The sequence below is a fragment of the Cololabis saira genome, chromosome 15 (assembly GCF_033807715.1).
Source record: "Cololabis saira isolate AMF1-May2022 chromosome 15, fColSai1.1, whole genome shotgun sequence".
Lineage (NCBI taxonomy): Eukaryota > Metazoa > Chordata > Actinopteri > Beloniformes > Belonidae > Cololabis > Cololabis saira.
Window position 1 is genome coordinate 12,872,329 of NC_084601.1, and position 14,100 is coordinate 12,886,428.

Here is a 14,100-nt window from a genome sequence, read left to right on the forward strand (position 1 = left end):
TTCCTTCTTTCCTCCCTTCCTTCTTTTCTCCCTTTCTTCCTTCCATCTTTCTTTTCTCCCTTCCTCCCTTCTTTCCTTCCTTCCTTCCTTCCTTCCTTCCTTCCTTCCTTCCTTCCTTCCTTCCTTCCTTCCTTCCTTCCTTCCTTCCTTCCTTCCTTCCTTCCTTCCTCCCCTCTTCTCTTCCTCCTTCCTTGACCCGGAGACAGCACAAGGGTTAAAGAACTGAAAGGTGCAGCAGTATGAGGTAGAAAAATGACGGCTCTAAATAAAACAGGTGTATAATCCAGGTGCCATAAAGTAAAAATTCAGTCCAGCAGTTGTTCAAACCAGTCACTAAAGCAGCTCCTCTGCAGGTAGATGGTAGGTTGTTAGTGAAAACACCTGTTTTAAATGTACTGGCTGATCCACAGGTATATGTTTTAATGGGCAAATATCAGCTTAATGTAAAGAAAATGATTTGACTAATGGTGCTTTGACTGACCCCATTTCAAAATTGGTCTTAATTTAAGATTGATTCAAAACTATTTTTGATTTTGTAAAAAAACAAAAGATTAAAGCACATAATCCAGGTGCCATAAAATAAAATCGCTGCCATGTTTCTAGATCAGCCTGTACATTTAGAACAGAGCTTTTCACTAAGGACCTAGCATCTACCTGCAGAGGAGCTGGTTTAGTATTTGGTTGGAACAACTGCGAGACTGGATTTTTACTTTCTGGCACCTGATACACCTCTGAAATAAAATAACAAAGATACAATTTTTTTTACAGCAAAAGGTGCAGCAGAATGAGGCAGACATGATTATTGCCGGAAGGTACATTGTTACGGCATGTGATAGTTATTATAATTACTGCTATTATTGTTATTGCACGGTGATTGGTTTCTCTGAGACTCTATTAATTGTGAGAGTTCATCAGAGCAACAGCTGGGGGGAAGAAACTGTATAAACTAATAAAAAGCAGAAGTTGTTAAAAAGTAAGGGCAATAGAGTACAGCAGGTATGTATTTAGTTTAAGAGTACGCTTCAGTAAACAGTAATGTTTTTAGGCCTGATTTAAAGGAGCTGACAGTTGCAGCAGACCTCAGGTCTACAGGAAGTTTGTTCCACCGGTGAGGAGCAGAATAACTGAACGCTGCTTCACCTTGCTTGGTTCTGGTTCTGGAACCACAACAAACCAGATCCAGATGAACCTCAGGGGTCTGGGAGCTTCATAGGAACTAACAGATCAAGCATGGATTTTGGTCCAAGACCATTCAATGCTTTGTAGACCAGCAATAAGATTTTAAACTCTATACGTTGTACTCACTGGTAGCTGTTTCCTGACCGGTGTAATGTGGTCCAGTTTCCTGGTGTTTGTATGTCTCTGGCAGCAGCGTTCTGGATCAGCTGCAGCTGCCTGAGGGGGCTAAGTGGTTGTTATATCAGCCCGACCTCACCTGCCCGAGGAGCAACACGTTAGAAACATCAAGCCATGTACTGACTACTGGTGAGGTCCGGTGGAATAGTGTCTTTATAAACTAGTGCTAGGGGTGGGGCGCTGCGGCACGGGTCACAGTAAATCTTATATGCAATACTTCTGGACCGATGTTTTATGTTTGTTTGATGTTTGCTTTTGTATTTGTTATTACTATTATTTTTTTTAATTTGGCATACAGTATGTCCTATATGTTATGTTTTTGTTTTGGTCTCTGATGTTGTTTTTTTTTGTTTTGTTTTTTATTGTTGGGGTGAAAAAGAAAACGCAGTCTTTTCTTTTATAAGGTTTCTATTTACTGGGTTGTACTGGAAGTTTGCATGCAACTACAAAACTACCTCTGCTTTGTATACCTCTGTGAAAATCCAATAAACAAATGTTTTAAAGAAAAAAAAAAACGTATTAAAGAGTAGTTTAGTGGGAACTGTTGTATTTCCTGTAGAGTTTTGTTGGTTTGATTTATTGGAGAGCAGTTTTAACCCTTTAATGCAAAATTATGAAATACTAAGAAAATATTTTGTATCTATACGTTTTTGTTAAAAATTGAAATTAAGAACTCCCCACAGTTTTCTAATTCATATCTTTACACATGTGTGTATATGTATAGAGAGAGAGAGAGAGAAAGGGAGAGAGAGGTGAAAAAAGAAAGGAAGAAAAGAGGTTTAAGAGATATGACTCATGAATTGCAGGAAGCCACAGAACCAAACAGAAGCAGATCCAACTCCAGTCTGGTTGCTGGAAAAGGCAAGCGAGGACAATGGTTTTAATAATTCATGGTTATTGAGGCTCTCTGTCTCCGTTTTCATGCAGCACAATTAAGACCTTCTGATCTTACTTTATGCTGGGAACAATTATGATCCAGCTGGGGAAGAGGTCCTTTGGTGCTGCAGTTTCATCACATTTCATCGGTGCGGGTCGGATCACAGGAACACTGTGTGTCATTTAGACTTCAGCATCTCTGGATCAGATGATGTTACTGCCGTTAATTCAGGATAATGAGCCATCGAGTGTGGCATTGTCCCCTGTGTATTTGTACTTTGTGTGTGTTCTTGGGTGTATGAGAAACTGTTTATCGCCTGCAGAGCTGCTGCTCATCCTCGTCTCCATTCAGCAGCTCTGTGTTCATCCTGTCCAAAAATCTGGAGCGACACACCCAGCAGAGATTTCCTAGTCCCTTTTTTTCCCTCCTCAAAACGCAGGGGATGCACAGCTCTGCTTGCTTAAATGACAGGCTGTGTCCTCAGCTAAACTGTTATTAGACTGTATACATAAGCTGTGATTGGCTGATTACAGGGGCTGATCCAACGATAAAAGAGGTAAAAGGGAATATTTAATGTGCTTTAAGGACTAAACTAAGTTTAATTTTAGGGTACAAAGATTCAGAAATTGCTCTTTGTCTGACCTACTGAATGACACCCAGTGAGCTGATGGGATTTAAACAAACAAATGACAGAGTTGAATGCATTTATTTTCTGTTGAGAGAGCCTGAAAGAAAGGGTTCAAGATCTTATCTAAGCTCACAGAGGAAACAATCGTTTTATTTGAGACTATAAAGAAGATGAGAAATTTCAAGCAGCATACATATATATATATATATACATATATGTATATATATATATATATATATATATATATATATATATATATACATATATGTATATATGCAGAGTATTGAAAAGGACTGCGTGGTGCATTCAGGAAAGTGCAGTCATCTTATTTCTCATTTTATTGCTTCCCTGATATTGAAAATAAATAAAGTCTCTGGGTTTCAAATTGTATTTATTCTACAAAGTCAAAGAAAATGATTTTAAAGACATTTAGTGTTGTCCTCTTTTTACCCCGGAGAGCTGTGTTTGCGGTCGCCGTCGTCCTGCTGAATTGTGAAATTGCAGCCGGTGAGTTTTCATGCATTTCTGGTGCACTGACTGAATTTTATCGTGGTGACATTACATCCCTCTGAACTGCTTCTGAATCTCATCACAGATCCGGCAGGCTGCTCGAGGCAGGCAGGACTGTTCCGGTGAAGGTGATTTATCTCAGCTCATCAAGTCGCAGCAACAGAGAGAAGGAAGTGCAGCTGCCACAGACAGCACACGAGGGGGGCCAGAGGAGGCAATAAGGTTATGGGCTCTGATTCAGCAACTTAAACGTCCCCCTGACTGGATCTGCCATCCTTTTGATGGGATTTCTCCCTCAAACTCAATCCGTATACTCCACACAGCCAATCAGATTCCTCAGAATCCCCAACGCTAAAATCTAAATGGAAATCTGCCTGGCCTGCTCCCGGTAGGTTTCCTGTAATTGCCCGTCTATGGGGGTCATTAGGAAGAGGGAATGTTCTCCAGTTTATTTACAGAAATGCTATGTTACTTATGAAAGAGAGAAAAACGCCAGACTTCCTCAAATGTGACTTCAAGGGCAAATCAAGACCAGAGGAGCCCTGAGAAAAAAGGCTGAGCTCTGCTAAATTATCTGACAGCTTTGTTGTTGGAGAACACGCTTTAAAAAGTTATTGGCTGCTCCACAGAGATGACAGACTAGAAAAAGTATGGAAGTATTGCCAGAAGATGCGATCAAAAGAAAATGTTCTTTGGCTCTTAATGGTTTAAATTCTGTTCAGTTTTGTAACAGCAGCTTCAAAATATTAAGTCAGAAGCATAAAAAAAAAAAAAATTAAGTCAAGGACAAACCAAAAATATAAGATTTTGCTGCCTAAAAGGCTGATGAAGCTTCAGAGAGAGAGAAACATCTTTATTCTCAGAATACAGGAATATACTCAGATACATTCTTTCCTCATTTTGTGGCTTTTCAGAACAAATAATCATATCCTGACCTCAAATATGTCCAAACATTTCTGCGCTGTCACAAGCATTCAAACATGTTGGCTTATGCAAAAAAAAAAAAAAAGAAGAAACTTTTTTTTTTTTTTTTTTTTTACAGCTTCTGTATATGAAACGCACTACAATCACTTTTGAATACCAACGCGGCAGGAAGGCCATCAGAGAGGGTGGAAAATACAATCTCTTAATGATACGCAGTCTTGTTTGAACCCATGAAACTCATACCACTGGCCTCATTTTATATCCACAGCTTTTACTGAATGTTCATTGTCCATGCTTTTTGCCTTTTCTTTTTTTGTTCCTGCCCAAATATGTACTGAGACACACACACACGTACTGACTTAAGTAGAAACAGCATCTGTCCCTGTGCTACGAGATCTCACAAAGGGGATGTAAATTCAGGCTGTCGTCCTGGGGCAAATGAAACGACTTGGAGAAGTCATGCACGGCGTGGATTGAGAATTTTTATAGTTTCAAACCTTTACACGAGGCCTAAGGAGTTGTTACTGATGCACTGTGCAGTGCACACTTCACTAGAGTCTAGGATGAATAGTTGCTTGTTCTTTAATTCTCTTCTACGGCTGAAGCATGTAGTAGTCAAGCTGATCAATCAGACCGCTCCGAGGTTTCAGTCTGAATCCGAGGAGTCGCTCGATTTGGAGGACTTTCGCTTCTTTTTTCTCTTCTTGCTTTTCTTCTTCTTCTTCTTTTCCTTCTTCCCTTTCTTCCTTTTGCTGCGATGTTGGTCTGATGAGGAAGACGACGAAGTGGAAGAGCTGTCTGAGTCGGAGGAGGAAGAGGAGGTGGTGCTGTCTTGAAGCAGCTGCTGCAACTGCTGGATCCTAGAAACGGGACCGGCAGAGAGAAGACGAGACAGTCTCAGAATACTGGAGACGAAAGCACAGCAGGTACCCGACTCAGATGCCCAGATAGCCACGTGGCTGCTGATTTTGTATGAGTCTAATAGCATCAGGCTAAGAAACGGTCAACCCTGCAGATGTTAAGAGGTCAGTTACAACACACTGAGACGTGTCCGAGAAATAAGGTCATCCTGTCACTTTAATACACAGTACTAGTAGTGCGATAGTACATAGATTTGACATTTTTATTCTCACAAGGCACTAAAAAAGGTAGAAACAACCATCGCATCACCTGCAGCTAAACATTCAAATTTGCCTTCCCTGTGCAGAAACACTCTTTCTGCACAGGGAAGGCATTTGGGAACTTTGTAAATACATGTTTGTGAGCAGGAAAAGGTTGTTTTCCTGCTCACAAACCTTCCTTGTGACAGGAAAACATCTATGATGAAAAAGAATATCTTTGCATCTAAAAAAAATATACCCACATCCACTAAAAAAAACAAACACATCCTTAATGTTTAAAGTTAAAAATATGTGGGCAGTCCTAATAACAGTTGATCAATAGTGGAGCTGAGTAAAAGTCCAAAAACATGCATGCTAGGTAAATTGATCATTCTAAATTGCCCGTAGGTGTGAGTGTGAGTGTGTCTGGTTGTTTGTGGGGACTGCGGGTGGAAACTAGCATTTCTGCTAAACCCGGTGTATTCACACGCATTGACCCGTCTAAATAAACTTTGAAATGAAATGAAATGAAATGAAAAGAGCCTAAATAATGTTTTTTAGACTGAATTGGCTTTTTTCTTTTTTTTAACTGCAGTGGATTATCTCCATGAAGGACACTGTTTTATCCAAAATGACTTCTACACATAGACACATGGGGACAAGGTTGTTTTGATACAAGAAACGAGGGAAATGTGGATCGAACTTCTGAACATTAGAGCTAAATATTGATGTTTAGTATTCATATTGTTCTGCTCTGTTTTAGGATAGCACAATTAAGTGTTTTAACGTTCTAAAATGGGACGTATAAACACAAATTTTAAAGATTTTTTTTTAATTTTTTTACTTTGTGCATTTGCAAGAGTATCTTAGCATCTTAGTTTTGGCATAGAAATAATTTGGTGGTGTATTAACTTTAAACTTTATTTATGAAGAACCTCATGAAGCAAATAGAATCTGGGGTGTTTTATAAAAAAAAAAAAAAGAAATTAAAGTCACAATTAATATAAAATACAAATCATAGTGAACAACTCTGAAAGTCAAATCCCCTTCCCTGTCCTCCACAAGTCCTGCATTTGTTGCAGCCTCTGTGTGTAGCGGATAGAAATTTGATTGTGTTTGGAAATAAAATAAAATAAAGTTTAAAAAAAAAAAAAGAAGGAAGGAATTTCCTCAGAGGAATTAGTTCAGGCTGTGGCTGATCAAGCAGAGGTTTGTGAAATGGAAATAATGTGTCAACAGCTCTTTTTGAGTAGAAGCATCAGTTGATTTTATAGGAAAAAAAATACAATTAAATATAAAAAGAAATGGCCTAAACAGTCCATGGCAAGCTCTGCCACAAAAAAGAAAGACATTTAATGAGGAAAGATTTATTGTGGTAATTCCAACACACAATCAAGTGAGTTATGGCCTCAGCTGACGGCGTAAAGGTTAGTAGGTGGTCTCTGAATGCTTCCAAGGGTGCATTCATGTTCTGACTACAAAGACAATGTGGACACCAGTGTCCCAGACTACCCTCAAATATGAGAGCTTTAGGAAAGTTCAAGAAAAAAAGCTTACGGACCAGTAATGAAAGAAGATGGTTCGTCTAACAGGATCTTGATTTTATTTTATTTTTTTCTGTAGACACAAGCATTAAATATATATAATAAAAACACAGATGCAATTAAGTTTAACAGACTGTGAGACCAAGCTGGTCTGGTTTACCTCCCTTTCAAAGAAAGAGACAAAATTCATGTGGCACAGACACACGACTTAACTACAAAGTGCTTCTGGCCTTTAAATAACCTTTTTGTAATGCATGCTGTCGTGCACACAAGCACAAGTCAGCTGTTGCTCTACATGTGCACAAGGACCCCGACAGTCGGGGCTCACGGGGAACCAACCTCAAATACAAACATCCCGGAGTCCAACTCTTGTTTGTTAGAAAACAGCACAGAGAGCAAGCATCATGGGAGTATTTCCAGGTTGTTGGAGATTATTGCGCTCTGCTGACAATAAACAGTCAAAATTCTGCAAAGTCTCAACTACATGATAGTCTCACATTTTTGATGGCTTGAAAAACTCCTGCTTGTTCTTTCGTACGGAGAGAACACCGATACATTTATTGGTGTTCTTCCACAAAAAACAAAATATCTCTAAAATAACTTAAAGGAAACCGAATTTAACAGCATCCACCAGTAAATACTGTGTTTAAAATAATTAACATTTGAGTCAGATTAATATTTCACAGAATGAATCGAATGAAAATTGAGGACAATGATGGTTAAAATTTTGTCGCAATCAACATGTGATCTTTGTAGCTCTCCATGAAACCAAATCTGCCAGCAAGTATTTTTAGTCAACTGAAGACGTGACAAAGCACTGCACCCATGTGTGACGACACTTTAAAAGTGCAGAAAATGTGCACAAGTATCGAAGACACCTGTGATAGTCATTAAAGTTAAAGCAGGGCAGTGTCTGACTCCACAGTTTCAGTTTTGTTTGAAGGGATATTTGCAGACTTTTAAGAAGTTTCATCACACTGTAGCAATCTTCGAGCCCTGCTATCAGCAAAAAGCAGACAAAGTAACTTTTGACTGCAGCACAGGGACCACACAGCTGAAAACTGGCAAAGTTTTATTTGTGCTAATAAAAAAAAAATGCAATTATTTATTATCATTTTTAGGGACAGCCCCAAATCTGTTCAGGCCATTTTTTAATACTTTTGCAAAGTAAGCAATAAATCTTATCCTTTTTATAGTTGTTATTGTATAGTTATTGTTTTTTAATGAGCTGTAGGGCTAACAACATATTTATCCTCATCTTTAACGTATGAACAAAGCTGTCTTACAACTTACCAAGATCATATGTAATGTGAAGACATCAGAAAAACAGATGTACATACCTGGTTTCCTTTTCATTCCTTTTGTTTTCTCTAATTATATCATACATTGGGTCCTCATGAGCCTAAAAAAAATAAAATAAAATTGGAGATGTACACTTATACACATATGGGTCAAACTTTGTGGTACAGCACTTGACTGGTTTGAGTCTTACCTAAATGATAGGGTCTACTTTGTGTCAATAGGTAACTTTACATTAGACTCAACAAAAATGACATGTGGTGCTCCCCAAGGGGGACATATCTATCACTATCCTGGGACCCCTCCTATTTAACATCTACATGCTTCTGCTAGCTTAGATAATAATAAACAACGAGATAATTTACCATAATTACGAAGATGAAACACAACTTTACATTACAATGTCACCAGGTGACAATGAGCCCATACAAGTGTTGAGTATGAGTGAATGTGCCACCACACAGCTTCACTTATTACAGCTACTAACCACTGATCAGGCCCCAAATCTGGGTGTCGTCATGGACTCAGACCTGAACCTTCAGACACGCATTCAAACAATTACAAAGTTGGTCTTGCATCACTTGAAGAAAATCCCCCAGGATCAAAGGACTAATGTCTCAGCAGGGCCTTGAAAAACTCCATGTGTTTATCTTCAGTCGAAGTGATTACTGCAACTGTCAGTACGTTTACATGCAGCAGTTCAATCGGATTTCTGATCGTATAAGGCATCGTTCGGACTTTTAAACTGCATGTAAACACCGTAATCCGATCTACTTCGGCCTATTTCGGAAATGTAATAATCGGATAGCAACACCTAGATAATTCACTCAGAGTCGGAATAATAACGCCATGTATACGGAGAAATCGGATATTGCAGTCTGCTCATGCTCAAGAATTTCCTCTGGGGCATTCACCCGGAAGTGAAAGGAGACGGCGCATGTTAATTAGTTGTTTAAACACCAACATGAAGATCGCGAAAGAGATGGCAGAAGCTTCATCGGGACACCGGAGCAGATCAAAATAAAGTGGAAAAATATACGGAAGGCGTAACATTGGCGCCAAACAAAACAGGTGGCTCTTTGTTGTAATGGTTACAATGGTTACAGCGCCACATAGCATCACAGAGTCAGCCATGCTTTGGCCGATTATCCGATTCTCTGAACAGCATGTAAACTCAGACAAGTGATCGGGTCTTCTGGATGTCTTTATCTGATACGATCAGAAATCCAATTTCTTTGCTGCATGTAAACGTACTGTGTCTCCACAGGTCTGCCTATAAAGGCAATCAGACAGCTACAGCTGATCCACAATGCTGCTGCCCCAGTTCTCACTAGAACTAGGAAAGTGGACCACATCGTTCCAGTTCTGAGGTCCTTACACTGGCTCCCTGTACCCTCAGAGAATAGGCTTTAAAATACCTCTGTTAGTTTATAAATCACTGAATGGTTTAGGACCAAAATACATCAGAGGCTTGTTGCTGCCATAACAACCCTACAGACCTCTCAGGTCACCTGGTTCAGGTCTGCTCTGTGACCCCAGAATCAGAACCAAACATAGAGAAACAGCGTTCAGTTTTTATTCTCCCCAGATTTGAAACGGACTTCCAGAAAACTGCACGGACGCTGACGCCCTCAGTTCCTTTAAATCAACATTAAAAACTAATTTGTTTACAGCTGCCTTTGATTGAATTATTCAAACTTTTCAGAATTTAGATGTTAATTTCAGAACGTCACTGTAACTCTAGTTCAACTCTCACTTTTCTTTATTATGCCTTTGCACTCTAACTCAATTTCTAATTTATCCTCTTCACTTTTCATGTTTTGATTATGTAAAGCACCTTGGTTTGCCTCGTTGCTGAAATGTGCATTACAAATAAACATTTGACAGCCTCTTTAACAATTATCCAGCTCACCACTCGGAACTGCTCAAGCTTCTGGTTGCCTTTGATGAAGAAAGGGCACTCCTTGTCTCCTGTCCTGTGACCATAACGCTTGCATCTCCAGCCTGGAGAAGGGCAAAAACAGATATTGTCTCTACTTGAGGAATGTGGGCGCCAGACACATCAGGAACTAGGTAACAGATGTGAACATAACTACAACATTAAATAACTGTAGGTGAGTCTCCTTCCTACATTTTACTTTATCAAACTATACCGTACTTATACCAACTCCAGGTACAGAATTTCAGTAAGTATTAAGCCACTTGAACGTGCACGCTGAAAACGTTCTTCCAGGAATGACACTGATGATTATGGAAGATGTTCCACTTCAAAGTCACGACGACTTCTCACTGAAGTCATGAATTTATGTTAATGTTCCACACTTTGTCGAAGCTCTGCACGACAGGCGGCAGCATAATCAAGTGAATCGTTTCAGTCACACTGTTAACACTAAAATCTTGTTCCTGTGCAGGATATTAATTTTGAAACTTTACTTTGCAAAAAAATGTATACTTTTATTTTGGAAGAATGATTCCCCTCCATCTTTTAAGACTTTCATATACCAAATCACAGCATTTCTACCATTAGAAAAGCTAACATTGGAAAAATATAACCGTGGCCATCTTTTTCAGGAATTTTGGTTCCCATTATTTTCTGGCTTAGAGCTTCATTCATTGTAAACTTCATTGTACGCTGATTGCTGTTTTATTGCTGTCATTTACTTTATGTATCTGTAGGTATTCGAGTTTTGATGCCCCTACTGTTACTTTTTTTATTTTTTCCAGTTTATTTATTTTTATTTATTTCGTGTGTATGATTTTGTGTTTTTTTTGGGGGAGGTGGGTTGTAGGCGAGATTTGGCTTGTGTGCACAAAAGAAAATTGTAAAACCTACTGTCATTTAGGATGTTTGTGATTGCCTTTCTTTTGTGAAATAAAAAGATATTGAAAAAAAAAAAAAAATCTTGTTCCTTTCAGTCTGACTGAAAATAGTGAAATATGTAAAGATTTTAAGAAAGCATAAAGAGCTATCTGTCATTCTCAGATTCATGCAGAACAAATGCCAGTTTATGGACAGGCCCTCTCCGTGTGTGCTTGTTTGTTTACACTCCCCCAAATCTGTGACTAGCGAAGCAGCATGGCAGCGTGTGGGATGAAGGAATGAATGGAACCGTTTATTTTGTCAAAAAGACAGACAATAATCTCCACAACTCTATTTCAAATCTCTGTCATGTTTGTCAGAAAGACAATGGACATCAATATTTGTCAGATTTTTGTGGTTAAGTCTGCTGCCTACTTATAGCGGTGCTGTACTCCTCCTTGCAGTTCCAGAGCTACAAGTGCCACTGTTAACGCAGATAAACTTTATTTGTTAACTGTACCAACTAATAAAGGCTCTAGAAAACTCAAATTTCTAATATTTAAAGCAATTTACCAATAGTTAAACAAGACATACATTAAAAAAAGGAGAGGAAAACTAAGACCCTAATATGACAGATGTTTGACAATATGATTTATACCACGCCGGACACAAACTGTTTCAGACTCTTCCCTCTGGCAGGAGGCTGCGGTCCATCAGGACCAAAACAGTTTCTTCCCGACTGCAGCTGTTCTTGTCAACAAGGCCCCGGACCGCCCTCTCCCCCGTCTACCACAGAATTGTCCCCCTAGCCCACTCTACGTTACATTAACGCAGTGTTTCTCAATCCTGGTCCTCGTGGGCCCCTGTCCTGCATGTTTTATGACACTTTTCCACTAGTACCTACTCAGCGCGGCTTGTCACGCCTCCACCCGCTTTGTCCTCGTTTGTTTTTCCACAGCCAGGTGAGAAGTGGGCGGGTTGGGGTGAAGCTGCTGTGACGTACTCGATTGCGCAACCGCTTTGTTCGTGTCGGCCCTGATGAGAAATCAGCTGGAGCCATGAGCGGCTGAGAAGATCTTGCGCTGAATCCACGCTTCCTGATTCAAACGTCTGACGGCAACGCCGCCCGACCGATCAGTGGCCTGTAGTGTGATGACGTCAGATCCAGGACCAATCCAGCACGCTCAGAACCTCGGCAGAAAAGATACAGAAAAAGTATCTGCTTGGCACGGCTCCACCCGCCTCGGCCCGTAGTGGAAAAGCGCAAGACGGGGGCGTGGCGAGTAGAAGTGCGCTGAGTAGGTACTAGTGGAAAAGGGCCATTAGATGTTTCCCTGCACCAACACACCTGATTCTAATTAAAGGTCCTCATTAGCTTGTCACCAAGGCCTGCACAACGCTGTTGATGAGACAGGTACTTGTATCATGGTGTGTTGAAGCAGGGAAGCATCTAAAACATGCAGGACAGGGGCCCACGAGGACCAGGACTGAGAAACACTGCATTAACGTAAAGACCCCACTCCTGACCTTCTGCGTCACATTAACGCACATCCTAGGTCACCTCTGTACAGACTCATTACTCCGGCACTTTAAAACCAACATGTTGCACCAATCACCACAATAAATTCCTTGTGTGTGTTAAACCAATTGGCAATAAACTTTGACAACTCACGACACTTATTGACCCAAGAACAGCTTATAAGCTTGAAACTCTAGGAAGATACAGACAGGTCTCCTTGTAAAGACAAACATACTCACACTGCATCACCTTCACCTCCTTCCCCAGAGGCATCCACAGCCCCCTGGTGGGGGCCTGGGCCAGGAACCTCCTGGCTTCTTCATTCCCTGATTCATCAGGGATACAGTCTTCCGGTTTCTCTTCATGCTCCTGCAGCAAAAACTCTGTCACCAATGTCGGAGAGGTTTTACACACACACATCACAATATGTATCTCAGGTACTCTTCTGTAATCATTGCATGCATGTTACTGGCTGCATGACGTTACCTTAACAAGTCCTGGTGGAGGTTTCTCATAGCTGAATAAAACATATTAAATACTGGTTATGATGCTGCAGAATGAATCAGATTTATATTCATGGCTTTAAAGCAGCTAGACTGGATAAACTCTGTATGCAATGCTAGTGGTTTATGGAAAATATTAAGTCATGGGATTTAAAAAAAAGATATGTTTTTAACTAAATTACTCACAAGGTCTCGATATGCTTCAGTTGCTGAGCCTCTTGGGTGAGTTTCTTCTTGTGTGTCTTGAGTTTTTCCACATCATGTTTGGGTGATTTGTGTTTCTTGTGGTGTCGCGTCTCATCCTTCTCTCTTTTCCGCTTTCTTTCCGACATTGCTTTAATACACACACACTCTGGCCCCGGTAAAACATAAGCTGTACTTATATGTTATTGGAGAATGTAAAGCTTTTAGTGAACAGAGTCGCTCAGCCACTGTTAGAGCTAACAGCAGCTAAGTAACAACATTGCCCTGCTGCTGCAGATCTACTTCCTGTGCTGCGGTGTAGGGGAGCTAAAGTCCAGCGCCACCTGCAGGCGGCGGGCGGTAACGCAGGGCTCCTGCAGCTTTTACCTGCTCGGTTTTTTAAATTGATTTATGTTCGATGATCATCGTTTTCTTCCAGAAAAAAAACGTTTATACTTTGACGTTTTATTACTGAGATCATGATTTTGTGACCATTCCAATTCATTTCTTTCTCACCTCTCTTTACCTGACCAATCAGTAATCTTTACTGATTGGTTCAGTAAGGATTACTGATTGGTTTACTACGCTTTCTTTAAATAAATGCACTGAACATCTTACACATCATTGTTTTATCCATTTCTTATTTTACACCATGTTAAACTATTCTAATATAACGTTTGTCGTTACTGTTTTTTTTAACTGTGCAATACTTCTCCCGGACTCTGTGCAATATTCCTACATACTGTATATGTATATACTGTCATCTGTAAAAAAAGCTATTCAAATGCACCTTAACCTTTTTATATTTTTTATATTATTTATATTTCTAATATTTCTCATTGTTTGCACTACTGTTA

At 39.9% G+C, this 14,100-nt stretch overlaps 1 protein-coding gene across 1 annotated transcript; it reads right to left on the bottom strand.

Moving 5' to 3' along the window:
- Positions 1-4,209: 4,209 nt before the first annotated feature.
- rp9 (RP9 pre-mRNA splicing factor) lies at positions 4,210-13,505 on the bottom strand. The gene is made up of 6 exons (XM_061741877.1): positions 13,247-13,505; positions 13,044-13,074; positions 12,797-12,926; positions 10,151-10,242; positions 8,280-8,341; positions 4,210-5,155 (listed from the first exon to the last, which is right to left on the bottom strand). The coding sequence occupies exons 1-6, from the start codon at positions 13,390-13,392 to the stop codon at positions 4,942-4,944; spliced, it is 675 nt and encodes a 224-aa protein (XP_061597861.1). The 5' UTR covers positions 13,393-13,505; the 3' UTR covers positions 4,210-4,941.
- Positions 13,506-14,100: the final 595 nt, after the last annotated feature.